Source organism: Botryllus schlosseri, chromosome 14 (genome assembly GCF_051294905.1).
Source record: "Botryllus schlosseri isolate E-star chromosome 14, Bs_hap1, whole genome shotgun sequence".
Lineage (NCBI taxonomy): Eukaryota > Metazoa > Chordata > Ascidiacea > Stolidobranchia > Styelidae > Botryllus > Botryllus schlosseri.
The window spans coordinates 18,760,960-18,776,114 of NC_137249.1; the positions used below are offsets into that span (position 1 = coordinate 18,760,960).

At 40.0% G+C, this 15,155-nt stretch overlaps 1 protein-coding gene across 1 annotated transcript; it reads left to right on the forward strand.

The window, feature by feature from the left end:
- Nucleotides 1-8,948: 8,948 nt before the first annotated feature.
- LOC145456571 (C-type lectin mannose-binding isoform-like) lies at nt 8,949-14,803 on the forward strand. Its single transcript, XM_080334707.1, has 4 exons — nt 8,949-9,513; nt 11,264-11,322; nt 11,744-11,925; nt 14,336-14,803. The coding sequence occupies exons 1-4, from the start codon at nt 9,303-9,305 to the stop codon at nt 14,613-14,615; spliced, it is 732 nt and encodes a 243-aa protein (XP_080190833.1). The 5' UTR covers nt 8,949-9,302; the 3' UTR covers nt 14,616-14,803.
- Nucleotides 14,804-15,155: the final 352 nt, after the last annotated feature.

Genomic DNA, 15,155 nt, shown 5'->3' on the forward strand with positions numbered 1-15,155 from the left:
GGAATGCCCAGGTACCCTCAGCAGCAGCAGCCTTGTAGTCTGTGGTCGTTGGTGCTGATGGACCTGTGAAAAAATTATTCATCAACTGGCTCGAATTAATCATTATGACACACTTCTCGTGTTTTGGGGTATCAATATGAGTTGAAATAGCGATCTTTCCTATGGCCTCTAGGTTAATGTCCCGATTGCAGATATTGCAATGTGCGAAACACTCGCCCTTTGAGCTTTATTTGAGACCTTTGAATTCTCTCTCATAATCGTCACGAAAAACGTTTTTACGCTTAACTAATCATGTTTAGCCTTATTAGTAGCTAAATATATTTGTGCAATATAATTTAGATGAATTTATCAATGATTTATAGCTTTACTACTTTATAACCCAAGTTTCGACTGCATTGCGCCCTTTTTCACTACGCAATAAACGCTGCCTTCCCCACAGCTTATTCTGCTGTAGTCTAAACAGCAGAAACCTGGTACTGCTGTTTACTGCTAAAATGACGTACGCTGTGATAGCTTGGTATCGCCGAAACTGCTATACCACTCACTGTCCTAGCTATCTCACCACTTAGATGTCAAATCCTGTGGTGTGTACGCCATGGGAGTTCCTTTCATTTATGATGTCATAAAATCTCCACGCAAAAGCATAATTTTAGAATACTATGCAAAGCAGATACCAGAGGAAAACGATCGAAGTTCTGTAGTTGTTGAAAATAAGACAAAATAAGGACGCAAGTCGAAAATAAGGACATTTCTTAGAAATAAGGACAGTTGAGTTTTCCAAGACCTGGCCCTTCAAAATAAGGACAAATCTTAGAAATAAGGAGGATAAGACAACCCTGTATATATCTCTGTAACATGGTGAACACTCGTCATTCATTTCTTCATTCGCCCAGTCCCGACACGACCTCGGACTTGAACCCATTTCTACAGCATTTACGTGGAAATATGTAATGCGTCACCCACTTTGCTTTTACTGGATGTAGCACCACATAGGCCTACTCTCATTGCAACTTTCAACATATATAATCATTTGATCACTACACTGGCCGATGCTCGGCTGTACTCGTTTATCTTTAGTTTGAGACCACTTCACTTTAGAGCGCAGTGCCGCAATAACATATTATCGGAAAGGATAGGACTGAATTGCAAGTAACTAGGCACAAAATTAACCAGCGTACATATGTCTAAATATATAAGGAAATCGACTTATTTCGTGCAATAGCTGACGAGCTCACAAACTTGAGCAACCTTACAAAATTGATGCATCCGAGATATACGAAAACAACATCGAGTAACAAATTCTATTTCACCTGTTTATATCTTAACGAATAGTCCCGTTCGGAATGTTTCGGCAAGTTTAATTATAATTACACGGTGCCAATTTATCAAATTGCTTGTCTTGCGAGCTTACGCAATACGTGGTGAGATCGACTACAGCTTCTTAGACCTTACCGAGATCGACTGCAGAATTTCTACTCAGGTGTTGGAGATTGATTCTCGCCATGATCCGCGTAAATGGTGTATTAGAAAAAGCCTATAACTAAATTTGGCCGTTCTACAAGTTTACAGGTCAGAAATCATACCAGATGATATCGCTCTTGACAGCATGGTGACGTCACAAATCACGTACAATGCAAGGGCCATACCAATGCCGAAAGAGTACATCAGAGAAATCGAAAGAATATGCTTCCGATTCCTTTGGTACCCCGAGAAAATTGAAAACATTGCCAGAAAAACCCTGATAGCGGATCAAAAAGAGGGGGGGATGGGCATCCCAGATATAGAGACACGAGTGCGAGCATGCGGAATGGAAAAAATATCAGTACTGAAAAAATTGGCCGAGCCAACAGAAATATGGCAGCAATTCGCAATTTACGAACTTGGAACAAAAATAAAGAAAATAAACCCAAAATTATACTCGAACTCGGAACCGCACAAGTACCCAACCCCTAAGTGGTGGACGGACACCATAGACCTGGCAGAACAACTTGAATGGAGCGAAGAAGACTGGCAAGACGCCACCCACAACGCAATGTATAAAAGAATAAAACGCCTGAAAGAGAACAAAAGCAGTAAAAGAACTGAAAATGGAAAAAAAATCAACTGGAATAAGATCGCCAGGCAAAGATCCTTCGGGAGGAAAATGATAAAAAATACCGAACGAATCATAAACTATAAAACCGCGCATGACTCGTATATGTTCGGAGAAAAAAAGCGCCAAAGAAACATAACCAAAGACAAGCACGGGAAAAACTTAGACCTAACGTGCAAATTTTGCGGCGAAAAAAATGACAACGTCAAGCACATCTTGACATCATGCACATACGCCCAAAAAATCAAAAAAAAACATCGAAGAAATACTAGAGAAAACCATAACTAATGACGCCATTCTTTACAACGAAGGCACAACAAAAACAGACTGGATTATCTTGTCAATATATAAAAAAGCTATTATAAACCTGAAAATAAGCCTGGATATAGAAAACCAAAAAATCGGAGATCAAAAACTGGAAAATAAAATACTACGAAAAGCTAAGAAACGGCTGGAAAGCGTGAAAGAAAGCAAACAGATATCCAGCTTAGTCAAAAAAATAGAGAGACAACTTGATAAATTATGAACACAACAAAGAGAGGAAAAAAACGGGCTAAAAATGGGGAGGAGGAGTGGAACAAAAACCCACCAAACACTCGCGACAGATGGGCAGCGTTTCAAACGCAAACGCAAACACCGCACCCCTACACCCACCTCAGATAACAAAAAAATATTGGAGTATTCGCTTGTAGTAAGATAGCCACAGTGAATAGGAAGAAAGAGGTGAAAGGAGAATAAATAAAAGTACAGCTGCCCTGAAACAGCGAAAAACCAAGAAGAAGAAAGAAGAACGCGTTACATTAATTTGAAATACCGTTTAAACCCTTAGTTAGAAAACATGGAAATAAAAAAAAAAAAAAAAAAAAAAAAAAAAAAATATTAAAATGACGAACCTTAAAAAACCCCCAGACTGGAGCAGGTGCCTACATCAGCTGAGAGAGGTCCTGCAAAAGTCTGGGTCTTCGGAGAGCCGCATAAAAAAAAAAATAAAAAAAAAATATGAAATGACCATTGCAGCTGAAACACCATCAATGCCAAAACAACAACAATATCGCGGTAGATATACATGAAACACGTCTGTGAACTGTACAATATCTACTATATATAGCAAAGCAACATATTCAGAGACACGACTCTAACTCAAACTCAAGGCGCGCTCAGCGGAGCAAAGGCTGAGTCTAGCTCGATTCTAGAGAGCGTTTGGTATTCTGTTAGGATTTCGAGCGTTTCTCGGTTTTGAGACTTAACTCGATAGATTTGACAACTTGATGACTGCTTGCAGACGTATGCGGTTTTGTTAATTGCTTGCGATCTGGCAATACGCGGGTTCAATTGTGATGTTGGTTGCGTAGTATTGCCTTCAATTACGTCAGTACATTGTATTAGGATTATACGCAGGATGTGTAGACGGAATAACACCGCTCAATAACAATTTAAGGACTATTTCTCATACTGTAGTAGCCAAAGCAAATATTTTCCAAAAATGAAACATCAGACTTCATCCTGAAGGCATAAGCACAAGCTATTTATTGGATTACTGATGATGGGTAATGGTACCGCGTTGTTGATATTTCCACCATACACAGGAACGGACGGTTTTATAACCTGCATTGCGATGATCTAACACGGTGGTTCTTGACCTTGCCTCCAGCGCCCCCCAAGGAGCGCTGGCGATTTTGAAGGGGGCGGAAACGCTCATGGGGCGATATGGGGGACGCTAGGATCAGGGGGCGATACGGGGAGCGCTTAATAAAAACGGCTTCGCAGTAGATGATGTAGTAGTAGGACATATCCCTAATGAGTATTCAGGGCAAATTAACATCCCACAAAATATGTCAAATCCCGAAATTTTTGGTCGCGCTACGCGACGATGTTTGATAGTTATGTTTTCATAAATGTAGTGGGTTATTGCAGATCGCCAATTTCCCGTTAAAACACTGCTGTCACGCTTTCTAAAGTTATTTTCAAAAAAATGTTTCGAACTAGGTATTATGTCCCGCAGCGCACAGCGTGTGGAAATCGAAGAAGGATAGGCACTGTGTATCACTTTTGAGAATGAGAGCCCCTTGTACATAAATACTCGTGTATTGCATTTGTTCGCATCGCCGCGGATTCGGTTCTTTTTAGGATTGGAAGATCGCTATCGTAGACAACAGCTTGTTTGCACTTTTCCAGTAACATTCATCCTCCATTCGTTTCTACACATCCTGATGCTGCTACGTTTTATAAAAATGATTTCCTTCTTATAACAGTGGCATATATTACAGTTGAAATTGTGAATTAAGGCACCAAACATGCTCACAGCGCAATTTCCACAATATATTCACGGCCAAACCGTAAAAAAGGGAATGCGTAAAGCCTTGAGTCTGCCCACGGCCTGACTCGGAAAACGCTTGCTTAAAGGCCACATTTTGAGATCGCCTCCAACCTCAGATCGTCATTGAATACCATAACCACAAAAGTACAACTCATTGAATACCATAACCACAAAAGTACAACTCGAAAGAGCGCCAATTTCGACTCCAGTTGAACTCAAACTCGTTCTCTCGCTTCGCTTTCTAAATACCGATTCTTACGCAATGTGGACGCAAAATGAGTTTGAGCACTGAGTAAGGTTTCTTGAATACGGGCCATGAAGTGTAAAAAATGATAGTTTCGATCCCCATGCTTTAATGCTCTCTTAGACTTGCAATTGCAATGCAGTGGTTTGGTTTTAATTATTCCCGTTTGACAAATGCATTTCCGATTTTTTTTCGATGTTGCAAATGCCAGCTCAACAAGGCTGCGAAATCACTTTAGCTGACTCTGTGAAACAAAAGCTGGTTTGGCCATCACTTTTATCAATATCGTTTAGCGTGACGCTTCAGCAGTCTCATGCTTTTCTTGCAAATGTGGAAGCGTATCCTGAACCATTTGACTGGCCGGAAGAGGTAATTAAGTTACTACCAGGAAAACTGATTACAGTGACCTCATATATATATTCGAAGATTTTCCTGCAGTGCGATTTGCATAAGCCATCATTAAATCATCCACGGATGTGAATTTGCGCTATCATGTGCACCAATCAACGGTACACATGTCACAGCAATATGTATACTTAATTCCTAATAGCGGCAACGTGAAAATTCTTAATGGAATAATGACACAGATAATTTTCGAAAACATAAACATCAACATCAGAAATATGCCAGAAATACGAAATTTCAGAAGAAAAGGAGTACCTGAATGGTAAGAGGAGAAGTTTCGGGTACCAATGAGTCATTCATGATTCATGAAAATGACTTTTCCGATTTGGATATGTAATTCACGAAAAATGATAGATTTCATAATGCTCAAGAATTCCGCGTAAACGAAATCTGATCCACGACATACGTGTAACTTCATAAATACAATTTTATAAGAGTGATTTTCTGCTTTTTATTCTTAGGGGTTAAGCCTGTGCGACGGTACGTACCTTATTTGCAGTGGTTATTAACCGGGGTACGTCTATATTCAAGGAGCCGCGTGTCCTGGTGGTGCCTCTGTGGTTTGCATGCGTTGTATGTGCACCGGACCGCGAGAGGCACTGGTGGGGGGAGAACGAGGAGAGCGGCGGCGGGTGTATGTCGGACTAAGTTCGCCTGTACTAATTCTGTTAATACAATTACTATCTACAAGCTCAGTATAGTGCCGAACGGATCGACAAATTCTTTGGTTCCACTACGATCCTGGTTTTTAAAGTTCTGCAAGGTCCGACTCCGGTCCGACTCCTAGGCCGCATTCTAGAAATGACTGTGATCCGGTCGGAAAAACTCCGATGATAAATATCTACTGAAAGATGGTATTGAATATTGATTGAAACAATGCAAACAGAAAATTAAAAACGCAAAGATGAAGCAAACCCTTATCTGCAGTAATTATGCCAACTTGGATATAACATGTTGTTCATTTCCATGAACGTTTCACTTCAACTATTGATTCTAGGGTGGAATATTGATTTTAGGGTGCAAGAGGGTAAGGCTGTCCACTTCTTAGTGAACAATACTGGTCCGGCTCCGATCCACCTCCGGCCGTATCAGAAAAGTATCTGATGAGAAAATTTGGCCGGATATCCAATCCGGCTCCGGTTAATGCCCAGCTTTAGTGCTCAGTTACGATGTTCTTAAACGTTTACGGAGTGCTCAAGTAGTTTTTAACTACTTGCATCCATTAGTCAAGTGCATGGTTATGATTTAAGGTAATACTCCCACTTCTATCTAACAGTAGTCATTTATTCAGCAAAAATAGTCCTAGAATAGTTATTCGCAGAGGTGGTCAGTAACGAAGTACTTCTACTTTTTCGAAGTATTCAAGTAGTTTTCCTCTACTTCTGGTACTTACTCAAGTAGATCTGATTTTCGCTACTTCGTAATATGTTGTGATCTACTTACTTACTTTTCGCTATTTCCAGTTTGTCAAGTAGAAGTAGTTTAGTCTTCCAATCAGAAAGATAGCCTGAGGAATTTCGGGGCTGTTTTCACGGAGTATCAACAATTAATTTTCATAAAAGTTGAGTAAAGCCCAGAATTTTCGTCGCGCTTCCCGCTCAGTGGATACGGAGTCACCAGTATGATTTCACGAAAGTATCGGTGAATATAATTTAGGTAGCGGGTTGGCGTGGTTCCGTTCACACCGCATTGTCGCCCTTCGCCCATATGAAATATTTCATCACAGTATATATGGTTCATCATAACATTTGAAACTGATGTTTCGCAATCTAGCATTTACTTATCATATCTTAATCTAGCAGTCCACGGCGTGTCTTAATCTGGAAAGTGGACTCTGAATTTTTTAGCGTTAGAGCTGTTTTAGCATACCACCTTTGAAACTTCCTGGACTAAAGACATGAAATACATTCTCCGCTTTTAGAAGCTGTATTTATATTTCACTTTCAATTCCCAGTATCATATACTTTGAGTTCTAATTCATATCAGTTCTTTTGTCAGGATAACTTACATGTTGAAGTATTAAAGCAAGCGTAGTAATGCCTTTAATTTCCGGAAATAAAGCTACAAAATATGGCATTTTTACAATCCACCATTTTTTTATTAACGTTTACTAATCGCGCAAAGTTTTTACACCGTATCCTATACAACTTCGCCGTATTGCTTTCGACTAAACTATACGGGCCTTATAATATGGGGGAGTGCGTCATACCATGATATTTTCCAAAACTTGCTGTTCGAGTAAACAGAGGATTAGTATCGCATTTCCATATCAATGCTATCATTTTCACCCTATGATGCGGACGAATGCTTATGCTGTCGAAAATTGGATACCTCTTGGTATGCACCAACATGAATCAAGCTCGGCACCTTTCGCATAGCTCAATTTGCACCTTGTGACAATCCATGCGAACGAATTACGATCGTTTTCACAACTACTTACTTACTTGAGTAGATTTGTAGTCAGTCAATTCTACTTCTACTTCAAGTAGTTTAGGTTGCTTATGGAAGAAGTAATTCTACTCGTAATTGAGTAATTTTTTTCGTCGCTACTTCTACGTCTACTTGAGTAGCTTTCTTGACTACTTGACCACCTCTGCTTACTCGATACTAGTCCTAGAATACTAATCGATTACCAACGAGGGCTACTTCGACCACCTCAGGAGTCAACTCCCCCACCAGACTCTCAATGCAGAATTCATGTCATAATTCCAACAATATTAATATCAATTATGACTTTCCATATTGGTGTAAATAATTCTACGCGTCCGATGAAAGATTGTAAAATGGCAATCAGATTTTGTTCATCATGCCTGAGCATCATCAAGGTTTAGATTTGAATGGATGGGGATAATTGATGCGCTCTCTTTCCATACACCGCTCCCTTCCTTGCTGGAGAGACAGCGTAGTGGTATAATCCACGGCTGCAACATCTCCAATGGGTTGCAGGTTCGAATCCGAGCGAGGTCGACTCCAGAATTCCTACTTAAGTGTTGACGATTCATCTCGGCTCCTCCTTGTTATCTCATCCGTGTAAGCCGTGTCTTATAAAAGGCTAGAAGTGGGCCGTGCTACCAGCCAGCATCTATGGAATAAAAATGAAGAAAATTGACCTGGTGTAAATGACCATAGTAGTCGACAAACACCATGAATACCACAAACAATAACAACAACCTGTGGAGTTCGGAAGCTCGCTCAGCGGCGGATTCTTCATTTATAAACGAAACATGAGAAACTAAGCGTGACATTATTCATATCTTCTAATGATCACTCGTTACCTTCGTATCTCGAGTCATACTCATTGGATCATGATATTCCACAATACGCTTTTGGTATTCAGTTAAATTCATGGACGTCGTAAAGCAACATACAGATAGTTAAGCGGGTGCCCAAGAAAAAATGATGACATGCAATAAAATATCCAAGTGCATGAAAGAACAAGTACGCGTCGTCCACTGTAGTACTCATTTCAAGCGTAAGAGCATGTCAATGGCAATAGCAAGTCGAATTGATCACAGCATATAGACACGGTGCAAGTCGGGATATTGGCAGATTGAGCGTGATCAATCCTGATCCTTCGTGTCTTACATCATTATGACGTCACCTGCGCCGGTTCGTGTCGAGCCACCCGAAAGGATGACTGAATTCTTCGTACGGCAATTGATGCGTGCTATTGCTAAACTGCATGCATATAGTAGTTTCATCTTGGTCTCGCAATGCGGTCTTGGCGCATCTACTTTCCATAGTTGCTAGTTGCTAGCACTACAACGCCCAAAAAAGGTCATTAAATTACTTTTTGGGCGTTATATAAAAAGTTTTACCATTACCCAACCCGTTCAGTCTGGAGTGAATGCGCATTGCGCAATTGAATAACGTATTAAAACTGTACTCTATAGCGGCGCCAATTAGTGAAACTGTACGTCAAAGTATTCAACAACATCTTACCGTCTCAGACTAATGTCATCGTGGTTTGTAATTCACGTCATTAAAAGGACATTTGCGGACAAATCATGTTATTTTGAACAACGAACTATTTTTACTATTGATTGTGAGCCTCGGGCACAGATAGGCCTATAGTCACTCATCACAAACTTATTATGGATTTATGCTCTAGTCAACACGAAAATGAATGTATTATGTTTATGGATGTCGCATTCCGTATTTTACACGCGTAGATAATATTGATGGCATTGAGTCGGCCATCAACATCATCCGCTGAATTATAACAACTTTTCAGCAACGCCGGAATGATGTATCAAGCCTGTATGTTAGTGCTAGTTTTGTTTACTTGTTCCAAGTTAGTCTCACCCAGCGAATTCAAGTGCAAGCCACGTCCTGGCTGTCAGCTATGGAGTTGCGACGCAGCTCCACATCTTTCCGAAGCTGTTTTAGATAGAAATGAATTTCCGATTATATGCGTGGAAATGGGATCATCATCAAACGGTTCACGAGATGGAGGTAAGAACTATAAGAATGCGTAGACCGTGACCAATGGTTGAATGGTCACTGACCATCTAAACCCAAAAATGGTAGATCCGATTTTGTCCATCCCAATTTAAAGCAGACTGAAAATGAGATGGAAATGCGAAAATTGATTCAGCGTTCCATCAATTGTATTTCAAAATGTAATCCGGGTTTGCCAGCAATTACAAATCAACGCTCAATTGCTCATGCTCATAAGTGTGAAGGTGCTGGTGAGCTTCAATGTCAAGCATCTATACCCTGTAAGCTCAATGATGTATAAAAACCATTGGTAAGCTTGACAATTTTTGAAAGGGTCCGTGAATATATAAAAAGAATGTCTGCGAATCATCAAAATAGATTAAGGATCCAAATCCGAAAATGTAGGTCCAAAATGCTCTGATTAGATTGTGTAGCTCACTGATAACGTTTAGTAGCCTTGTTTGGTAGCAGAAGATAACTGGTTCAAACCGCTAATGTTTATGTGGTGACATGTATCCAACGAAAGCCCTTCAATATACTACTGGTTATGTAGTTGAAACTGACGAGCGCTTCATGTACAACATTGGAATTCCAATCTACTCTCAGAAAAATATGTTATCTTTTATATCTCACAAAGGAATTACACATTTTCTTGCTCTAGCATATAGCAGGCGCTAGCTTACTCCGTGTATTCTCCATAATTAAAATCTGCGGACGGAAGTTTCAAGAGTCAATAGCCTCACATATAATAGCGTCACCATTACGTCGAAACATACATTAGAACAATGGTTCTAACCTGGTTCCTTATGGAACTCCAGAGGCTCATGGAGTCAGTATCAGTGCTTCCACTGGAGGTCAGGATACACACTCCGCTCATACATATTATTAGTGATCCCGTCTTAAACGTTATGGATTACAGGCAATTAGGAGCAATCAGTAGTCGAATTGTAAGTGTTGAGGGGGGGCACTTCTTGTGCAGTGGCCTACGCAGGTGAGGTCGTGGTTCTAAATCGAAACCACATCCTTCTGAAATGTCGATTCTATCTCTAATTGGACTAGTTATTAGATACCTTTCAATCGGTATCACGCTGTTACCTTTCGACCGAACAACACGATGACAATTTCTATGGCGAAGTCTCGCCTTTCTGAAATGGTCTCTGAAATGGAACAGCAAATTATTTTACAATAAATTTGCAATAAATATTGTATTCAATGGTAAGGTTTATTTAGATGTGTAACGTCATAGATTTTAATTTTTGTGACTCAGCGAAAATTTGAGCTTCCCCGAATGCTTGCTGATTTAGCATGCAGATTCTCCAGGTTATTAAATATTACGAACCACTGCACTAGAATTGAATGTCGATCATCTTATACGGCGAGTTCTCTTACGCCAACCAGTTCAGACCCTCACCGGTTGATCAATCATGCGCCCTGTTTACGACCGTCCATGGCATAATGAAAATGACGAAGCAGCAGTCCTGCTCTACCAACATTGCTCAAATCTTCATGTGGCTGTATCGAATTATCAGCTTAGATAGTATCATAGTATGAAAATCGCATGACACATACCAATATATTTGTACCAACACCGCACACTGATTATTCCGGATAATCCCCAACTCTTCCAAAAACTTTCGGGTGCTAGGATAGTGTACGAGACGTTGAATTCTATGTTCCGCCGACGACTCACGCCCAGAAAACTATAGTCGTCGGCAACGGCATACTCTAGTCGTCTACAGTATTTATTTTTGTAATTCGATTTCAGGGATGAGCCTAGAACATGTGGACGTTCGAGATATCGTTAAAGCGGCAGCATCAGACGTGGTAAACCGACCGTTACTATATGTGAAGTTATACTGCAGTATGTAAGAATGGTATCGATATGTGGGGGGTACTGGGGATACGTATGTCTGTCTGCCTGTATGTGTGTGTGTCTGCCTGTATGTGTGTGTGTGTGTGTGTGTGTGTGTGTGTGTGTGTGTGTGTGTGTGTGTGTGTGTGTGTGTGTGTGTGTGTGTGTGTGTATGTGTGTGTGTGTGTGTGTGCGTGTGTGTATTTATTTATGTGTGTATGCGTGTGTGATTCGAATCGTAAACTAATTTCACTGCTTTAGGTGCCAATGGTTCCACTAGTGATAATATCAGAATCTATGAGTCGCTTCCACATATGGCTTACTCATTACCCAGGATAGCGTAATGATGTAAGTAGTGTATAATGTTCTCAGTACAAACTGAGGATTTTGCAGCTCAAAGAAGTTGTCAGACAGACTACCGAAAAGGTCTACGAATTGCACGGATGGGTGAGATCTGGTGACTATCTCTTCCGAAGATTCGGGGTACGACTGAGTGTTAATGCTGCAAGGGAAAAGTGTAAAGAATTCGGGGGGAAGCTGGCTGCAGAGATTCTGAGGCATCCTGACGCTGTGAGGTATAAAATGTTAGTTGTTGAAGTGTTGGGTAGACGGTATCGCGTTGGTCCCATTTGACCTGTCCGTCTAATAAACTGAGGTATTCAAAGATATGTATTGCGTGATATAGGAGAGTCTACGCGAGAAATATGGCCTACTTTACGTCTTTTCATTTTATCGCATTCGTGTGGTGCTTTGAAAGAGTGAAAAACTGATCTGGAAGTTGTAACGAAGACTCTTGCATGTATTTAGGCGTCACCACTAAATATAAATGAACCTAACATTTTAACATAGACTAAACTAACATGATAGTTTGGCTACACCGTAACATCAGAAATGAAATTAAGGCACAATGTTGATAACGGGATTAAATATGAGCGTCATCGATGAATGACACCAGCATCTATTGTGGACTTGCAGTCGACCATTCAACATCGTTATTAACGACTTTTATTCGATAATACGCCTTCCATTGGTAGTGCAATGATTATATGATTTTATTCATGATTGATATTTGAGCAAAAGGTATGATTCGATTCGCGTGAATTTTGAGTCATTTCATGTTGTATACTATATATAGGGTTGCCATATTCTCAGATCCGAAAAAGGGGACACTTTTAACAAGTCACAAAAGTTGATGTAGCATAGTAACAGAGGTGGTCAGTAACGAAGTACTTCTACTTTTTCGAAGTACTCAAGTAGTTTTCCTCTACTTCTGGTACTTACTCAAGTAGATCTTTTTTCCGCTACTTCTACTTCTACTTCGTAATATTTTGTGAACTACTTACTTATTTTTCGCTATTTTCAGTTTGTCAAGTAGAAGTAGTTCATCCCTCAATAAGAAAGATAGCCTAAGGAATTTCGGGGCTGTTTTTATGTAGTATCAACATTTGATTTTCATAAAAGTCGTGCAATACTCAGAATTTTCGTTGCGCTTCGCGCACAGTAGAAATGTACTGTCAGATATGTTTCAACGAAAGTATCACTGAATATAATTTAGATATCGGGTTGCGTGGTTCCGTTCACACCGCATTGTCGCCTATACAAAATATTTTGTCACAGTAAGAATGGCCCTACCATAACGTTTGAAACCGCCACTTCGCACTCTAGCAATTACCTATTATACCTAGCAGCCCATGACGTGTCCTAATCTGGAACAGTGGAATTTGATTTTTTTAACGTTAGACCTATTTTAGCAGACCGCCGTTGAAACTTTCTGGACAAAAGATATTAAATATATCTTCCGCTTCTTAGAAGTAGTATTTGTATTTTTCCTTCAATTACGAGCATTATACGTTGAGTTCTAATTATAGTTTCAGTTCTTTTGTCTGGATAACATGCATGTTGAAGCATAAAAGCAAGTGCAGTAATGCCTTATACTTTCCGATAATAAAGCTATACACTATATAGCATTTTTACGATCTGCCATATTTTTAATAAACGTATACTAATATATCTATATTAGTACTATACTAAAGTGTTAAAGCCGTATACGACACAACTTCTAGGTATTGTTCTTCGACTGAACTAAGAGGCCTTATAATATGGAGGAAGGCGCCATGCCATGATATTCTCTAAAACGGGGTGTTCGAATAAACAAAGGATTAGTAACGCATTTCCAATTTTCCATATCAATACTATCATTTACATCTCATGATGTGGACGACTGCTTATTCTGTCCAAAATTGACACCTCCTGCGATGCAAAAATACGAATCAAGCTCTCTACACCTTCCGCATATCTCCATTTGCAGCTTTTGACACTCCATGCGAACGAATTACGATCGTTTTCACAACTACTTACTTACTTGAGTAGATTTAAAGTCAGTCAAACTACTTCTAATTCAAGTAGTTTTAGGTCGCTTATGTAAGAAGTACTTCTACTCGTACTTGAGTAGATTTTTTCGTCGCTACTTCTACTTCTACTTGAGTAGCTTTCTTGACTACTTTGACCACCTCTGCATAGTAATGAGGGAAATTTTGACATTTGAATGCTAATCTTGATGACCCGTCCTCGCGTATTTATTCGGTTAGAGTTGACCTTCTTCTTAGTCAACCTGGCCGTCACAATACAGATTCCACGTCTATTATGGCATTTTTAGTTGTCTCTGTACGATCGCCTGACTCTCAAAGCTATAAACGAGGAGGTATTGCGAGAAAGGAGGATATTTGGGCGTCCTCGGAGGACATTTCAGATTTCGTGAAAAGAGACACAAATTATCCTAATGGAGGACATATGGTAACCCTATACCATATATGACTTCCAGCATAGACGATTACTGGAGATAGGAAACCACATAACGTGCTGCCATTTTAGGCATAACGCATCATCAGAGTACTCTACAAATATTTAATAATACAACTATAATTACTATGGCGTAGTGTATGGATATGCAACTTCTAACTCAAGTTCTGTGTTTATTTGCTTCAGATACATCATTGCCAATAACTATGTCCCGAATGATAAGAGTAGATTTCCCTGGGTTGGATTGGATGATGAAGAAAACGAGGGTATATGGATATGGTCTGACGGAGGAGTCACGAACAAGAACACTATACAGTGGCGCGACGGTGAACCTAATAGTTACCGTGGTAACGAAGATTGCGCAAATGTCGCGTCTACCAAGGGCGGGAAACTTTGGCTCAATGACGCACCATGCCATGCTGCATTTCCTTACATATGCGAAGTGAAAGTCAACGACATAAGATGAGCCCACGTGTGTATTTCAGGACTCATTTACTGTCGCAAATGTTCAAGCGTGAGCACGCGATGAGTTCGAGGACAATTTAATGCATGCCATATTCTTACTCGTATAGGCTAATGTGCACTTGAATGCATTGATTTATTCCTGTCGATATTTTATCAATGGTCCGCAAATGACGAATTGATGCAGCGTCGTATTTCGGTCGGCACTATTTAAAGTTTGTATGAATAGAATCAGTTCGGCAAAACGTTTCATTACTGAAGTGAAACCAAGTATGTGATTCATTCAGCAAAAAAAATCTGTCATCGTCCACCGATGTGGCCTGGCGGATTTTATCGCTTTTTGCGGAAAAAATCAATCGTGTGAGGTCTGTGTAGCATAACTTGCTAGCTGGTGTTTATCTGAGTGAAACCTCGATTACATAGAGAAGTCTTCAGATTCATGAAATGTGGCAGGTCTACCTACATTTTAGGGCAATGTCTGCACCATGGTTCATTTAGCTACTTTGAAGGATGAAGTTATAGTGTCAATTTTATCTCAATGTGA